The following is an 18093-nucleotide window of genomic DNA, read 5'->3' on the forward strand; positions in this document are numbered from 1 at the left end:
GTAGGCAGGCTGAACGAAAGCAATTCAAATTGAGCTACGCTGTGCTGCCCAGGCAACACATATCACATTTTGGCGTGGTGTGATTGTGTATTTGCGTGTCAATATATCTGTTGTTGCTTTTGTATTTGAGTGTGTGAGTGTGTGTGTGTGCGCGCAAGCAGCGAGGAAAAACCAAGACAGAGAGACAGAAAGGGGAGAAAATGTCAGTGAGCAATAAAGCAGCTGGTGTTAAGAGCTGGAGGCTGCCGAATGTGTGCGAGCATGTGTGTCCGTGTGTGAGGGAGTGACAGTGCATGTGTAAGACTTTCTTCACGGGCAAAAAGTGCATGTACTGTAAGTGTGTATAAAATGTGTGTGTGTGTACCACCTCCTATGCCCTGTCATAGGAGATTTGTTGGATGTGCAGTGATGTGCCCTGTGGCCAGTCTGCCCAGTGTCCACTAACTTCACCCTTTACCCAACCACACTCAAATCCCATCTCCGCTCTCCTCCTCCTCCTCTTCATCTCCTCCTCACATCTCTTTAATTCATTTGCCAACATTAAGAAATTATCTCTTTGTCCCTCTTCTATCATATCCTCTGTAAACAGAGAAACACAACCACTGTTCTGCTCTGTCACCGCAGCGATACCTCGCTGAGGTCTGAGCGCACAGCAGGGGAACAAGCCGTCCTCGGAGATCAAAATCATGCTCGGTCAAGAGGAGGGTGGGTTGAGAGGGGAGGGGAGGATGTGTAGGAGGCAAGGGGCCAGGGCAAAGCCAACAGAGCTTAAATGATGTCTCCATCGCTCCTGTCCACGACCTGACATCACATTCATTACTTCTGTCCATCGCACTTTTTTGCTTCATCTGTCTGTTTGAAAACTCATGAGAGGTAGATAAAAGGTGAGCTACTCCTCTCCTCAGTGTTTTACCCACCTATGACATTGAGATGACCCGTCACCTCTTTGGAGCCGAAGCTGTTGGTGACCTCGCAGATGTAGTTGCCGCTGTCCTCGAGCCTCAAGTCGGAAATGGTGAGGCCAGTGATGCGCCGCGTCCAGCGGGAGTCTGCCGGTAATGGCCGACCATCCTTCAGCCATCGGATGGTGGGGTTTGGGTATCCGGAGGCGACGCAGGGCAGCTCTACACTGTGCCCAACCTGCACCTCACCGGACTGGAAATTGTCCAGCACTGACGGGGTGGACTCCGTAGGGTCTGTAGATGGAGCACGTCACAGATTTTAGAAATCATCAATCCTTTAACTGATTTTCATCCTTAAAGGTGTAGCGTGACTTTTTTTTGTAAAGTAAACTTATTAGGAACATTTAGTAGAGAAATTAGATTTTAGTGGCTTTATCAGAATGAAAGAAAACTACTCATAACATTTTTTTTGCCATAACATCAGAGCACAATTTGCTTTATCCGGACATTAAACAACAATATATATAATATATAATAGATATGGTGGATATAAATCAAATGCTTGCAAATAACAAGAAAAAACATTTACAAGTAAATTACTATTAAAATAAATCACTAACTGCCATTAGAAGATACAGTAAATATGAGACTATCGCTAGCAAAGCTTACTAGCTTATCCTAGCACAAAGACTAGCAACAGTTAGCCTGGTTCTTCCAAATCATAAAAAAGATTCACCTGAAAGTCCCTCTTACGCTTACGCATTATAACTAGTGTATTTAATTCATTTAAAAACCTAAGTATAAAACCAACATGATACTGCTTTACAAGTGTGGAGCAAAGTCACAGTGACAACAAAGAAATGAAAGGGACTGGGGCTAGCCAAAAGTAGCTTTGCGTTTATCTGTTATCTGTAACACCATAATGTGTTTTTTTTTTACACTTCTGTTACGGTACAATTTAAGTAGTCTTGATAGGAGATGCTAATTAGTTAATTTAGAGGCATAAGAAGTCGAATTGTGTGTTCTTTGGACAGAGCCAAGCTAGCTGTCTCTCCCTGCTTCTAGTCTTTATGCTAGGCTAAGCTAACTGTCTCCTTGCACTATCTTGATATTGATCTTTGTCTTATTAACTCTCAGCAAAAAATGCCTAACTCCTCTATCAAAACTAAAACAAAAAGCTCTGAATATAAGAAAACATATCTAAAAAAAGGAACTTGTTGCTTACCCATAACAGAGAGCCTGGCTCCATTGCTCTGGCGAGTCTCTCCACTGTACTTGTGCTTTGTGATGCAGCGGTAGGTGGACAGAGCATCTTCCTTCTGCACCTCTGAGATATACAGAGCGCCAAATGAGGTCAGGAAGAAACGGTTACCTGTGGAGGAGCAGGTAGAAAAGGAGAGAGGAACACGTTAGTCAAAGTATTTGGGTAACAAATCAGCCATCATAACAAAGGCATTAAATTTGCATGTACAGCATTGAGTCTATGCAGGTGGATTTGCCTTTGCACAGGGTTCTTGTTTGGCTCAGGGTTTTTTGCTAAAGTGCCTCTTGCTCTGGTATCACTAGTAGCTTATTGTGGCTAATGTTAGCAAGCTTAAGAGGTGTATATGTAACCGATATTAATTGACGACAATTCCCTTATTGTTATGGCTTTATCACAAAAGTTAAACAAGGAAAATGAACACATGGGCCTCACAGTGCCTTGTCCACACACTAGGAAGTACCATAGATGTAAATAAAAGTTGTGTTTCACAAATCTCAGTCCACACAAATCCACAATTCTAAGCACAGAGCAGATTCTTACATGCCTTCATTCTGTGGTTGTGTGACACATTTATAACCATTTATAAGCCACAAGAGCTTCTTTTCCCCCCTCTTTTCATCCCTGTACACTCACAAAGATAAATACTACTGAGCGGAGGACAGGTAAGGTAAGATATTGGCTGCTTTTGAAATAGTCTACATGCCACCCTCTCCATCATAAGACCCTCTCGGCAAACCTTGTGCACATTTTCCCGAGAAATCAGTGATTTCAGAGGACTAGAATATACATGTCTTGAAAAGGCTCAGCACAGCACTTAGCCGAACACATGGGAGCTTTTAACAGACTCTGTCCCATCCATCTGCTGAGATATACACAATAGAGAAGGACAGATAAGGAGGAAGAGAAAGAGAAAGAGGAGAGTTATAGTAGGTGTTAATAATTGATGTGCCTGTGTGTGTTATGGTAACAGCAGATTAGAGTCATTTTCATTTCACATCAGCGGCTGCTTGGTCTTCAACGGATTTATCTTCATGTCAATAGAGACAGAAGATGCACGTGTGTGTGTGAGAGAAGAAGAAGAGAAGAGAGAGAGATGGGGGGAAAGAGGCGAGGAGAGTGTATTTCAGTGTTTGATTCTTTCCGCTTCTCTGAGTCTTTTTGTATTCTGTTCCCCCAAAGGGTTATTTTAGACCGTGTGCACTTCAGAGTTTGTAGTAGATTGCAGACTGTTTGGTTATGTGAATGCAGTGTGTGTGTGTGTGTGAGAGGGAGAGAGAACATGCTGGCTGTTGTTTGCTGTACATGATGTTTCAATGTCTCTTTGCAATGTTTACAAGAGAGGACTGGAGTTAAACACAGGTACGCTGAATAGTTTAATACTGGAAATGTGCACCGCGCACAAACACTCATCCAAGCAAAAGATGAGAACCTTCTTTTTTTCCCTACGATGCTAACTGTTAGCTTTGTTTAAATGTTGATGAAAAGACGCGGTGGATGTGTGGAAACGTCAATGCTTCAGCTACAAAGTAATAATCTGGAAGATTTCCATGTAAATAAATGTCTGTTAAGTCACTATCTATCGCCGAATGAGGTAACACAATGGTGATTGAGCCTATGGCCAACTGATGAAAGTCTTTGCAGTATATAGTATTATTATGGGCTGGGTGTCTGTGGCGACATTCGTGGAAAAGAATCCCAAGCAGGGCCTAGTTAGTGACGCGTAAACGGCAGTGTTGTAACCAAGTCATCTTTGCTCAAGTCCCAAGTAAGTCTCAAGTCATTTGGTCCAAGTCCCAAGCAAGTCTCGAGTAATTTTTTCTTGGGCAAGTCAAGTCACAGGTTATGTCGAGTCAAGTTAAGGCAAGTCAAGTTCCGAGTCAAGTCCCTTTTTCCCCACCTAAGACACAGCACTCTTATCTTTAGTATCCGGCCTCTATAAAGAGAAAAGACGAGGTATTAGTGGCCCGTCTAATAATGATATTATTGGCCAATTTATATAACCTGTTCATAAAGTATTACAATGAATTGTATCTGTATTATCTTGGCACAGACACAGCCATGATGATGGTCTGGTCTCAGTATTGAGTAGTAACGAGTACGAATGATGAGGCTTCTCTTTGGGGAAAAAACATCAGGTAGCTGGGGGCTTTGATGTTGTGTGTTGCCATAGTGAGGAGTTTGACTGACAGCCAGTCATCCAATCATAACAATCACAGACCAGGAAGCTTTTTGAGTCGTCCAGTCATGATTCCCAGCATGCGTTGCACACATACATGATAGTTAGACAGAAACTTGACAACATTGAAATTTATAATTTTATATTTAACAGCTAACATTCCAACTTATGAACACACGCAAGTCATCCGAGTCATCATGCTTCAAGTCCAAGTCGAGTCTCAAGTCATTTATTTTTTGTCAAGTCGCAAGTCATGAAAACAGTGACTCGAGTCGACTCAAGCCCAAGTCACCAAGTCTCAAGTCCACATCTCTGGTAAACAGTAATCTACTATGGCTGAACAAACAAAGAAAATATGGATGACTACAGATACAAGTTCAAAAATAACTGAAAATCCAAAGAAAAAGAAACAAATTGGACGCTCAGATGAAGGCAAACAGTCTAAAAAGGAAAGAGACCGTCAGGGAGGAGAATCGAGAGTTACAACCGGAGCCAACCGCAACACTGTCTGGATATCTGGGAACTGTGCTCCCGCGATTATCACCATAAGGTGCCGCCAAAGAGAACGAATCTGAGATTACCGCTGTACATTTTTTAATCAATACAAGAACTTCCAAATCAGATTTTTCTTTATAACTAAAAACATGTATGTATAATATGTGCACCTGTACATAATTATGCAGGTAAAATTATCAATATATGACTTTTATATGTGTGTGAGTGTCAATAAACATGTGTAGATATGAATGTGTAGGTACGTATCAATAACCAAGCTTGCATGTGTGTGCGCGTGCATGCGTGTGTGCGTCTCCTGCCACAATGTGAGCAACGGCAATCGATGCATTTTATGGCTGCACAACTCCATCCAAAGGAGATTTATTAAAACAGAGAGGACAGGGCCTGGCTGTCTGCCACACACACACACACACACACACACACACACACACACACACACACACACACACACCTTTCCTTCTAACAAGACTGAGATGTGAAGAAGACTGAAAGGTTTACTTCTTGTGTCAAAGCGGACACCTTTTGACTGACTTCACATAATGTGCAATAATCCACAGTGCAGTATTTCTACAGTCTAAAAGCCGAAGATATTCATCTTACAGTGACAAAAAATAAGTGCAAATAAGGTTAATTTCATTATTTCAATTAAACAACAACCAAAAAATAGTTTGTTTAATCATCTTTGCCCGCTAACTAATCGATACAGTGCACAGCGTTAAGAAAGAGTGTCGAGAACAGGTCCTTACAGTCCTCTAATATTTCATTTAAGTCCATAAAAGATATTACAATATCTGTGTATGTATAGGTGGGCTGTCACATTAATGAATATACGTACATTAACACGAGTGTCAGCCCTGCATCTGCGTGCGTGTGTGAAAGTTCACACACACGTGTTTTCATGCGAGTCACTGTTGTGCTGAGTGCTAAGCGACGTAGGCTGTAATTTCCAAGCCTGCCCTTTTGTTCCAACCTGGGTATTAAGCCTTACAGGATAATATGCACTTGGCGAGTAGAGCCCTGTATAACACAGTGCTACACCCTGTCACAACATGCCTGTAGAGAGGAAGACGGACCAGGAGGGGGTGGAGGGAGGGGGGGGGGAGAGAGAGCTGGGGGTGCAAGAAGGAAATACAGAGATGGTTAAGAATGAGAAAGTGTTTTAGACGCCGTTTAAGAGTGAAGTATAATATTTCTCTTTCTTCTCTCGACTGATCTGAGTTCAGCCTCTTCTTTCTACCTGATGCCTACCTTCTAGTCCCCGCCCGCTCTCCTGCTGCCACTGAAGATGTGACACACCTAAAACAGCGCAGGGGGTGCAGGCAGCCATGGAGGGAGGCAGAGAAGGAGAGAGGGAGAAGGGGACTGACCCTACAGGGAGGTGGGGGGACAGCAGATGGAGATTGATGGAGGGAGAGATGGGGAGATAAAGAGAAACATGCCGTTGGGAGCGACAGAGGAGGGAGTGAGAGCGAGAGGGATGAGGGGCCTGCAGGCCTGAGAGCCACACATGGGTAAAAACAATTCCTCTACGTCCCTCTCTATCTCTCTTGCAAGCCTCTCCTTGTGGGAGAGGAGATCAATTCTCGTCTAGTCTGCCTACGCCTCCAGGAGTTTGTTGTTGTTGTTGAGTGTGTGTATGTATGCTTCTGTTTTTTCTTGCTGTGGGAGGCAGAAGGAGATTTTTTGAGGTCTATCCCGCACCCAAGGGAGGCGCACAATCCTCTCACTTCCTTCCTTATTTCCCAACCCTTTCCCCTCTCCTTCGCACGCTTTTTTTTTTTGTATCCGTGTGACATCGTCCCTCCATTCCCGGCCTCCAGCTTCCACCCTCTGCCCTCCACCTCTTTCCCATCTTTTCTGTCTGTGCTCCCCTTCCTCCTCTTTCAGGGGGGTCTGTAAGTAATGGAATCAGTTCAGCTGATCAGCCCGAGGCAGGAAGTCAAGCCAAGTGCAGAGGGAAGCTTCGGCTGGATCTGTGTGTGTGTGTGTGTGTGCACGAATGCCAAAAATTCCACCGACACAAACATGCAAATAACGAGACAGGAAGGCAGCGAGAAAAAACAATGAAAAAAGGATTAGGGAGCCCTGGAGCATCACTTGTCTTCCCCAAAGTTCCCCCAGAGATAGGACACCCCTCTTCTTTGAGAGGGGAGGCGGAGGAGGAGGAGAGATGGAAGATGGAGGCGGAAGAAGAAGAAGAAGGGATGCAGGAAAGGTGCAGCTAAATATATCTCAATGTAGGTAGTTTATTGCTGCCATTTTCCACAAATTATCATCAAAGAGAGGGGGAGAGAATAGCAACATAAGAAATGATAAAGAGCAAAAACAAGAAGGAAATGATAATGGAGGAAAGCTGTCGCCACCAGGGAGGTTTGGAGAGGAGAAAAGGATCAGATCAGACAGGAGAGGAAGATAAAGAAAGTATCTAAGAAAAGATGTACATATTTTGAGACGCTGGCGAGGCCATAGAGGGAAAAAAAGAGAGACAGAAATAGATAAAACAAGCGAGAAAGGAGGAGAGCAGGAGAGGAAATGGCGTAGGTAAGGGAGGTTTGTTCTTGGTGCTGCCATGCAAATGAAGGCGGCGCTGCAGCAATGCTAACTAACAGCAATTCACACTGTTGGACTCATCACTTATTAATGCTCTACGGCTCCCCCTCCCTCCCTCCTTCCCTCCTTCCCATCCCTTTCTCTCTCCCTCTCTTTACCCATTCCCCTGCTCTCGCCAGGATCTCTCGTTTTTCGTTCGCTCTCTCGCTCGCTGTTGCTAGGGCCCGTGCGCTCACGTGACAACAGCTGGGTAGGGGGCGCTGCAGTGGCACACAGCGACATGTGCAAATGTGCGTTTCATGTGTGTGTTTTGGGGCATTTGTGTGTGTGTGCGACAGAGTACCCTTCATTAGAGGTAACAACGGGATCAGCCATTTAAATGATGGCGACGGAGATCAGAGGAAGGGAGAGGAACTGCTGAATGGATCGGTAATTGATTCACAGGCCTGGGCTATAGGCCACACAGGAGCTCAACACATCTCTCTGTGCATTATGTCACCTGTGCCTTTTAACAAAAACACACGCCGGAGACTGTAATGAGCATTATAGTCAAGGTCTGCCTTTCAGATTTTAAGGCTAAATGGACCACAGGCTGGATACAATGCAGACCAAATGCAGCACGCACACGCAGAGACACAAACACTCACAATCTGTCTCACAATTTACACATCCTTCCTCCCACTGTCTCGCAAATCCACGTTTGCAGAGTGCACTCAACAAATTGTGAGTATGAGTGTTTTTGTGCAGAGCTTCCTCACTACAGGAAGCCACAGCGCGGAGCAGACAGTGGAGTACACCTACACATCCCTTATTTATTCTCCTCCTGATTCAACTTCTCATTTCTGCTTCGTTTTTTCTCTCTCCATCCACTGTGTCTCTATCTTTCCCACTTATCATTACAAGGCTACATTTACCAGCTCTCACACACACACACATAAGTTGTCCACGCATTCTGCAGTGGCAGGAAAGATGTGAACCTATGTGTGAGGTCAGATCGGAGCATGTATGAGGGCGTGAATGTGCGTGTTTTAGGATGTTTTAGAGTCATACATACGGTGAATGAGGGACTGGCCGTATTCGGCTGTTTGTGGCAAATACTTGGTGACAAAGCGCAAGAAATTCGTCTGCAATTTTCGGGCTCTACTGTTATCAATCCAAAACACTTTAGTAATAGACAACTCTCTAAAACTGCCAAGTGAAAGACAGCAGAAATGTCCATTAACTATGCATTTTTTTTTTCTATTCATTTTTATTCAAAAAGGCTTCTGAAATCTGCTAAAGAACACGTAGGATACTCATTGATAATTTGAAACTAATCTCCAACAACACACACAGAACCTAGCGTCTTTAAATAGCTTTGAGCAGTGTAAGATAATGCAAAGGGTGAGGCTTCTCCTGGCTGCAAGGCCTCTTCACCTGCCCTGATTTTCTGTGCAGATGCATCTTCCTGCCATTAAAAGTTACTATGGATTAACAGTAATAAAGAAGATGCATGAAACTCAACCTTATTGTGAAGAGAGGTGCAGCAATAAGGAGAATGCTCAAGGTATACAGCAGCTCAGCACCATGGACAGCTACATTTCCAGATGTATCCCGGCCAAAGTAGCACCATGGACAGCGCTGCTGCTGCAGCCCAAAATACAAGAACCTTCTTGACTAAAGTCTCGTCATCCGGGCCTCAGTGGTAGAGTGGTTGGCACAGTTAGCTGCTCTGTGTGTACAGTGGCTAATGTGGCAGGTGATGAAATAGTAATGTGGCATATGGCACAAGGCTACAGCTCAGCCTACCCGCAGTCAGTCAACTCCAGTTACCAAGTATCTACTGCTGGTAAACAAGGTGGAGGTGAAGGGTAAATACGGTGCAACCATAGACTGTATACAAATATAGATATTTCTACACATATACAGTCATTGGGTACAACACATAGGCCTAAACCACACGACACAGGGGCTTAACAGTCATTCAAAAGGTTAAACAAACAAGCAGCAAACAATCACAACAAGAGGAACCTTGAAGAAGCCAAACATACAGGACAATCAATTAAGTACACAAAGCCACAGCAACAAAGAGCACAAACAGTGACGTCTTTGTTGTAATCCAAGCGGTCATCCAGTCGTGTAGCAAGTGCAAATGTGACACCACGTTGGGTCAGCTTAGGGTCAAGTTTCTTTAGCAGCCTGAATTTCCCCCCGAAATTTTAAAGAAAGTATTTCTGATTCTGACATAAAGAGTGGGTTAAACAATGATTGCAAAAACAGTGAAGCAATAATTATAGTTAGTAAACAATGATCCCAACATTACATCAGTGATAGTGTCAGATTTCTATATGTTTAAATGCCTGCATGAAGGAAAAGAAGCCAAATAGATTTTATTTTGGCATCTGTGTTCCTCTATCAATAAGAGAGACATCAGAAGCATCTAGTCAAAAATAACAATTAAAAGGATTTATTTATGTAAATGTGGTATGTGTGCAGCGCAAAGATCTAGTTTGATGTTGCATATTTATTGATTATTTTAAGAAGAAGTTTGAAGTTTTTAAGAGTAATTTTTTTTTTAATCACTTCTGAGATTTTTCTCTGGACTGAACTTTCTTCCCACAGAGACCAATTCCTCACTTCAACTAATATACTGGAAAAAAATGATGCTAATAATTAAGTTTATGCAGTTTGAAACTATTTTTGATCTTTGAATTCTCTCCAAAAATAATAGCTTGTGTACGCCTGAGGACATAAGGAAATAAGTGGCTTGTTTTAACAAAGGCATGTTTTGGCAATTCTGCCAAAAAGGTACATAACACACACACAGTGCTCTATAATAACACCAGCTCGTATTTGTACCACAACAGCAGCATGGGATTGCACCAAAATTCCTGCAGGTAAAAAAACATATAAAGCTTTTGTCCTTCCAAACAGTGAACAGGTAAAGAGGAAGTTGTCCAGAGCTAAAAAGAATGAAAGGAGTCGGTCCTGATTCCTCCTCCTCCTCCTCCTCCTCCTCCCCCTCTCCTTCCCCTGACTAATTTATTTGATAATTACCAAGGGCCTATTATGGCTGATTTCAAGGAGGCATGGGAAGGCCTACTAAAAGCTATTTCATTTGAGCCGCTCGTACTGTATCGAAGCCCCCTCCCTGCGTCATACACACACACGCACACACATGCATGCACCATATAAACCATGACTTGTACAACTGTGAGTCCATTCAGGCCCAACATGTAATTAACACCCTCACCCCGCCTTCACTCACATCCAGGTTGTGTTTGTGTGTGCGTCAAAAGCACGCAGTAAGTGCACACATGCATGTCTGAAAGGTGTGCAGGGGTGAAGGATAATAACGATTGGATTCTAATAAAATGTCCTCATCCTCCTAAATCCCCCTCCTGCCCTCTCCCCCCTCCCCTCTACCTGCCATATTAACACCCCCATTACAAGGGCAGATGAATGAAAATGAACAGAGCTGTGGTGTGATTCCCCGAGTGTCAAATCAATACCCGCTTTCCCTCCTCCTCTGTTCCTCTCCCGCCTTCCCGCCCGCCCTCTCTCCCCTCATCCTTTTCTCCGCTGCTATAATTTTCCTATTCTCCTCGTCTCTGTTGGGTCTGAAGAATTGACATGTGTTTGACAAAGGGAAATCTACACCTCGCGACAATAGGCTCTCTCCCTATCAGAGCCTCTCTCTCTCTCTCTCTCTCTCCCTCTCTGAATGACGCTTGCTCCTATCTCCTCTCTATTCACATTCAAAGTAGTCTATAATAGTTAAGTGCTACCGAGAACCAGCCAGACATAGAAAGAGCCACAAGGACGGCTTATTACCGCCGCTTTCTTCGACTCAACCAGACACAAATGCTGGCGTAAGGGCTGGGAAAGAGGTTATGTCAAAATAAGAGGAGAAGGTTAATAAAGAAGATTTGTGTGGATTTTGCAGGCTCTTGTGCGGGACACACACGGTAACCAGAGGCAGAATAATTGAAGAGGAAACACACTCCGTCTATTCTTATCTCGCCACAAGTGTTTCGGTTTTTCAGCGCAACCCTTGACCTTCCCGTCCTCCTCTCCTCCCTTGTTCCGCCTGTTTACCAGGTTCGGTGTGATGCAGTGATCTGACGATAGGTATGCAGAGGACTAATGCACTCATTAAAAAGGCATGCTTCACCGTCAAATGCCAGCTGCCGCCCTCCCCAACACCACCTCCTCCTCCTCTACCACGTCTCCTGTTTTCTCTTTGTCTCTCCCGTTCTCGATATCTATCCGTTTCCTTGGTTTCTCTGTTCTCTACCTCCGTCTCTCCTCCCGCTGCTGTCTCTCTCCGTTTCTTTTTCTATATCTGTTGTAAGAAGGTGACACCCCTTACACCCACACAGCCCTCACCCTCTCTGAACAGCTCATGCTCAAGACCAGAGAGAGAGAGAGAGAGAGAAGAAAAACAAATAAAGGAAATGGGAAAATGCACTCATCCAAACCGAAAAGAATAGAAAGAAATCTGATAATATGTCTGTTTTTATCATCAGCCCGCTCCCCGTGTCTTCTTCATCTCTGTCGTTCCCTCTGTAATGGGTTAAGGCCTCTACAGCACTAATTGGAACAACCATAAATATTCAAGCAGCAAGGTGGAGGCAGGGATGGATGTAAGGGTGCAAAGATGAGGAGAAAAGCAGGTTAGAAAGGAAGAGCTTTCAAAATAGGAGCACCAAAAGTGACACAAAAACACCCTAATGCCCTCAGATTGCTTTCCTGTGAAAATGACGCTCTTTATGTCAGATATCAAACACAAACACTAAAACCACCTTCCTGCATTAAGTCGCTGAAAACGACACATACAAGTACACAAACAGACTTGTCAACATGCGCTGCATTGTGTCGCTTTAGTTCCTAAATTATTTAGCCTCATAGATAATAAATAGAGACATGCTCGCCAGTCATGAGAAGGCTAACGGGACATAGCTAATGCATTATAAACACACCACAATGCACACACACACACACACGTACGGGGGATGCCTAGCAAAGCGTGACCTTATTTCTGCTGAGGAAAACACAAAAACAACAGCAGCGTGGACAGTCTGATTTCACACACAGGTCGCTTCTGTGTGATGGTCATCCATTATGAAGAGGAAGACAAGGCACGCGGGGACAAGAGTGATAGTGGATTCTCCAGAAGCAGCTTGTTGCAGCCTGATTCCACTGTGAAGTTAATGATAGTGTGTAAACGCAGGTATCCGCACATGTACAATGCCGCTTTGCCGCACAAGCGTGTGTGTGTGCGTGAGGCAGAGAGGGAGAGAGAGAGCCGGCGCACATGTGATAAACTCTCACACAAATCAATAAAGCCTTGCCCTTTGTAAAGCTATGTTGTCCTCAGTGGGAGTACTACACTGCCACAGCGTGTAAGCAGCTCCACAGTGACAAATACTGAATCTCAGGGAGCAGGAGGTCACCGGGGAGCGAGGCCTGTGTGCGGCTGAGTGCACCTCGCATGGCAGGGCGAAGTGAGGAGCGAAGGAGTCGGAGGGAGAAGGGGGGGGAAGGCCTGTGACTCTCCAACGCACATTCCTTCCCCGGTTCGCCTGCGCCACCGTGATGATGATGCACCCTCCTCACCGCTGTTGCTGGGCATCTTGGCGACAGAGACCCAAAAGAGGATGAAGAGGAGGAGAAGGAGGAGGAGTCGAAGCAGAGGAACCAAATGAGGGATGATGGGAAGCAAAAGAGCTGCAGAGACAGATGTTGCAGATTGGAGTGGAGTAGTGGTGACATGCTAAAAGCGGGTCCTCCCCTCCTCCCCCTGACGTTGCGGGGAGGCCTGAGGGGCCAGGAGTGCCCAAGTAACGTGCACGGAGGAGGAGGAGGAGGGCCACAGCAGAGCAGCAGCTCTCCCTGCCTGGCTGTCTCTCTGTCTCTTCTGCCTCACTGCCCCCCTACACTCTGTCCCACTTTAGCCCAATGTCACTGCCAGACCAAGGGGGAGGGGACATTAAAAGAGAGAGAGAGGAGGGAAAGAAGGAAAAGAAAGGAGGGAGGAAAGACAGATTGAGGACTTGAAGAAAAAAAGGATTCCTGAGAGGGCAACGATGATGAAGATGAGGACACCGATGTTGGACAAGAACTACGGTGCCATTCATCCTTTCATGTATGCACATTTTCTCCCTCTCTCTTCCTCCCTTGTCTGGGAATTCTTTTGTCTCCTTGTCACACAAACACACCGCACTCAGCATATGTAGAGTTACACAAGCAGTCAAGCACAAAGTCCCTGCTGCAAATCCATGTATGTGCAGGCGCACGCTCGCGCGCACCTGCGCACACACTCGGAGCGGCCAGTCAGGCGTGCTTTGTGGTCCTGTCAGCTGATCCAGCGTCCCATGGCACAGTGATGTGTGATTCTTGGAGATAAGCATGCTTAACAGGATAGCAGTACAACAACACAAACGGTTCAATAAACAACGTGTTTCTTTCCCCGTGCTGGGCTTTGATACGGGTAAATTTATTAACTGCCCTACATCGCTTTAACCAATACCGATAGCTGCAGCCCACTGAACACACACAATTTAGCACGGGCCTTTCTCTACGGGAAGTAGGAGTGATAGAAATTGTAAGTGGTGGGTTAAAAGTAAGAGATTTCGCTTTATACGCTCAGGATGAGCAGTTAAAACGAGGATCATAATCAATGCAGCAGAACTACACATATCTTTTCCCCCACATATACTTGTAAAAATGTGTTGCCTACATTACCCACAATGCTATTCAAACGCAGACAGCTCAGTCAAAGATGTGGTTGTGTTATTCTAGTAGCAAGTAACGAGCTACAGCAGAGATGAGGAGAAGGCCACATAGGTCTAGTAACTCACTCTTTCTAACTCCACACCAACAGATACGGTCCCAGAGTTTTAGCCTCAGGTGACATCACTTGAGGCAATTGATCCAAACTTTATAGCAACAAAAGGCTTCAAAAACGCTTTGGGCACACACTGCAGTACCTCCCCAGCAACTTTAACGTGTGTAAAATCAGAAGAAGATCTACTGTCACTGTTGCTTGGGACAATTAAGAGTGATGAGGGTGTGTATTATAGATGAGCACTGTACCCGCAGAGTAAAGTGAAATCTTCTGTAGCGCTGCTTTTGGTCCTTAATTCACCATCACTGTCCCTCAAGTAGGAGAGAGACAGAGTGAGAGGTAGAGAGCGTATCTGACTCCAGCTGAAGATGATACCCCTCTGCTGTCTGCCAAAGAACGTAGAGCTAAGTAGGCCTACATTAAATAGGAGAGGTCACACCATAATCATTTACAGGAGGGACATAGTAATAAAAGAAAGTCCCTCTCCTGAACAGGTACATGAGTGGTAGAGCGAGGGACCTCATGGTTCCCGAGAATGGGATCATCATGAGGTCACAGGAACCTCTGAGCTTATACATTAAAAATCTAATCAGGTCCTTCTTGAGTCCAAGTGGACATGTGTGCTAAACTTGCAGATATTCCCTTTTGGTGTTAATAAGATATTATGTTAAGAAGAATGAGGACAATGGCCAGATACGCGTTTTCCCAGGAAATAATTGAGTCCCAGTGAAGTTGACCTTTGACCTCTTGGTCATAATACGTCATCACTTTTAAAAATCCTATTTTATCCTTCAAATTTGGGTAAAGTTACGTCACAATAAATGTCTGAATTGAGTTATGGTCAAATACCTTTAAAAAGAAAAAAAAGAGCAGTGTACTTGACCTTTAACCTCTGACCAACAAACTCATATTACTTCATCCTTAAGTCCAGGAGGACATTTGTGCCAAATTTGAAGAGATTCTCTCAATGCGTTCCTGAGATAACAGGTTCACAAGTGTAGTATGGTCAACTATCCAACCAACCAACCAACCAAACAAACAAACAAACAAAGCCTCCAGCAGAGGCAGTCGCCAGAATGACGGCACAACAAAAATTACAACAGGGATCGTTGTGATACAGAGGAGCTAAAAACAACCGCTTAAACACATGCATCCCTTTAATTGGATAAATGTTCACCTAACTTCCATCCATCCAATCTTCTAACAACGGCCGACTCGTCCTCCTAACGAAACTCTAGAAATAAGTTCAAGCAGGAAGACAAACATCATTATATTTTCCTCATCCTGACTAGTGAGGTCACGTGACCTCAATTTATTCGCTTGTTCTGTTAATCAATAATCGCTTTGGCTAAATTAAAAAAAGATAAATCCCCTTATCTTTTATATGTCATTGAATAGAATGACAATAGGACTTTCAAGCAAAGCTCTGAATTGGCAGCCAATCAAAGGCTTCCAATGCAAATGGAATTAGGTTTTCAACGTACATTTACAACCCTATAGATTAATTTCATGCATGGGTTCAACATTTAAAAAACTTTTTCCCATTTCTGGTGTTGTACCCGACTTAAAGGGGGGGGGTATTGTGCTCATTTCAAGCTTCATATTTCACTCTCTGATACCTGTGGAGTAGCTTAGCATAACTTACAGTTTAAAAAAACTCATTTTTCTCACACTGGTGCTCTGTGCAGGCCCTCATACAGCCTCTGCCTGAAACCACTCAGTCAGCTCTGTCCCTTAAACAATCCCCGCCCCTATAAGTCCACTTTTTTCTGATTGGCCAGCGCTATGAAGCCTGCTGAGTCTGCACTTTGTGACGTCACAAAGTGCAGCGTGCAGAAAAAGCTGTGTGAAACCTGGCGCTCACAGCAGCCTGCAGACTGAGCTGAGCTGACTTGAAACTTCACCCACGTTTAGTATGGACATCCAACATTGTAACATTATATATATATCTTAAAATGCGAAACAGCTCTTTAAGTAAGAGCAGCTCACTACAGCAAAATGAATCACTTGATGCCACAACCATCAGCCTGTAACTGATGCTGTAGTTGTATTTGTAAAATATGGGAAGGAGACGTACACTCTATTTTACCGCATCTGTCTCCCACATCCATCCTCCTTTCATCCTCAGGCCCTTAAATCTCAGTCTGGCCTCTCCATCCTGTCTTGTGCTTCCATACCTCAACCTCTTTCAGCTGCAATTCAACCCCCTACAATTGTTGATTGATTTTTAACAGTTGTGTTCTCGTCATCACACTGTTGGGATGTCTCCTGTTAATGACAGTGAAAACGCACCAGCGGGTGAACTATCTGATACATATGGATCCAGCCATGTAGGACAGAGCAGGATAGCGTGAAAGAGTCTTGGCAATATCCTGGCCCCTGCCCGTGCCCCCATCTCTTAGGACATCTAGATTTTACATCAAAAAGCCCCCTCAGTCATCTGTCCAATCCCTGCACAGCCCCTTAAAGAGTGGGAGGTCTGATCAAGGGCTAGCAATGAGATATGGCACTGTGGCTAGAGGTGGCATTAACCAAGGTCATTCGGCGTGTCTGTGTGTGTGCCACTGTCTCTGCTGTATGAGGAAATTCCAGCGTGTTATATTTGAATACAAGAGCAGCTCAGACATTTTTGTAATTCACTTCATAATGCAGTATGCAGAGTAGAGGCCATCTTATGAGGCTGCCTACTGTCTGCCTGCAGTGTAAGGAAAGGCAAATCTTGCTGCTGCTGCTACTGCTGCTCGGTTTTAATGGGCCAGCAACTGAAGCTGAACCTCAAATCATCATAATGAGAGAGAATGAGATCCACATACGCAAGAGGGAGGAAGGGAAGGTAGATAAGGAAATCGGGTAGAGAGACAGAGGGGGGTGAAGAGAAAAAGGAGAGATAAGGAGAGGGGAAAGAGGGGTGAGAAATGAGCGAGATTCCTCTGCATCTCTGATTTGCTTGGGTGATATTCATCAGAGCGACAGAGCGTAGGGGAGGAATAGATGGAGGGAGGCAGCAGCAGCAGCGAGGGAGGAGGGAAAAGAGAGTAAGAAAGCGGCAGTATTTTTTGTTTCTATAAGCCATTTGTTTTTATTAGGCTTCCCTGCCTGTCCTTGTAGCTGTTTCCTGTGCTCTCCTCTGGCTTGTATTTGTTTATGTTTGGTTTCAGGGGCATGCCTATAGCGGTATTTACTATCATAAAGCAAAGTGTTGCATTCAAAAGGTCTTTTTTTATATTTGGTGAGGTTTGACTACAGGGAGAGAAAAGAGAAGTGGTTCACAATTTATCAAACATGAATTCAACTAGATTTCTTCCACTTACTTTACATTTTAATTGGCATAAAATGGTGTGATATCATATGATGCCATACAATATCATACAACACGATACAATATGATACCATGCCATACAATACGATACTGAACGATACGATAGGATCCCTTACAATACGATACAATACAGAATGATACAATAACAATATGTAACGATACAATACACTGTTGGTACACTGGTCTTGGACTCCAATGCTGCACACATTAAGCAGTCTCAACAGCAGTAATAATAAAATAAACAATAAAAACAAACAACATGCAAACAGGGTAGCACATACTAATCACAACCACAAATTACATACATTGAATATTACCCATAACTTCACTTGTTCCACATAATACACAACAACGATGAGCCCCATGAAGCTACTGCATAAGCCCTACAACTTCAAGAAGCATCTTTGAACATTTTTAAGGAGATTGGCACAAATGATTTTTTAATGCGGTTAGTGATTTTCTCAAAGTCAACAAGTCCAATAAAGAGACAGAAGCCAAGACTTATTTTAGCATCGACAAGCACTGGTTGTCTGTGTT

General features: G+C 44.1%; 1 protein-coding gene across 2 annotated transcripts in view; it reads right to left on the reverse strand.

Annotated features, from left to right (window-relative positions):
* dscaml1 (Down syndrome cell adhesion molecule like 1) overlaps positions 1–18093 on the reverse strand; it is a 99923-nt gene that overhangs the window by 41436 nt on the left and 40394 nt on the right. For both annotated transcript variants that reach the window (XM_069668025.1, XM_069668024.1), the window contains exons 3-4: positions 2128–2274; positions 918–1196 (exon numbers count right to left, since the gene is read on the reverse strand). In XM_069668025.1, the coding sequence (XP_069524126.1) occupies positions 918–1196; positions 2128–2274 (426 nt within the window). The remainder of the gene's footprint in view (positions 1–917; positions 1197–2127; positions 2275–18093) is intronic.

The sequence above is a fragment of the Semicossyphus pulcher genome, unplaced genomic scaffold (assembly GCF_022749685.1).
Source record: "Semicossyphus pulcher isolate SPU_LCO1_2020_fin unplaced genomic scaffold, fSemPul1.0.p SCAF_19, whole genome shotgun sequence".
Lineage (NCBI taxonomy): Eukaryota > Metazoa > Chordata > Actinopteri > Labriformes > Labridae > Semicossyphus > Semicossyphus pulcher.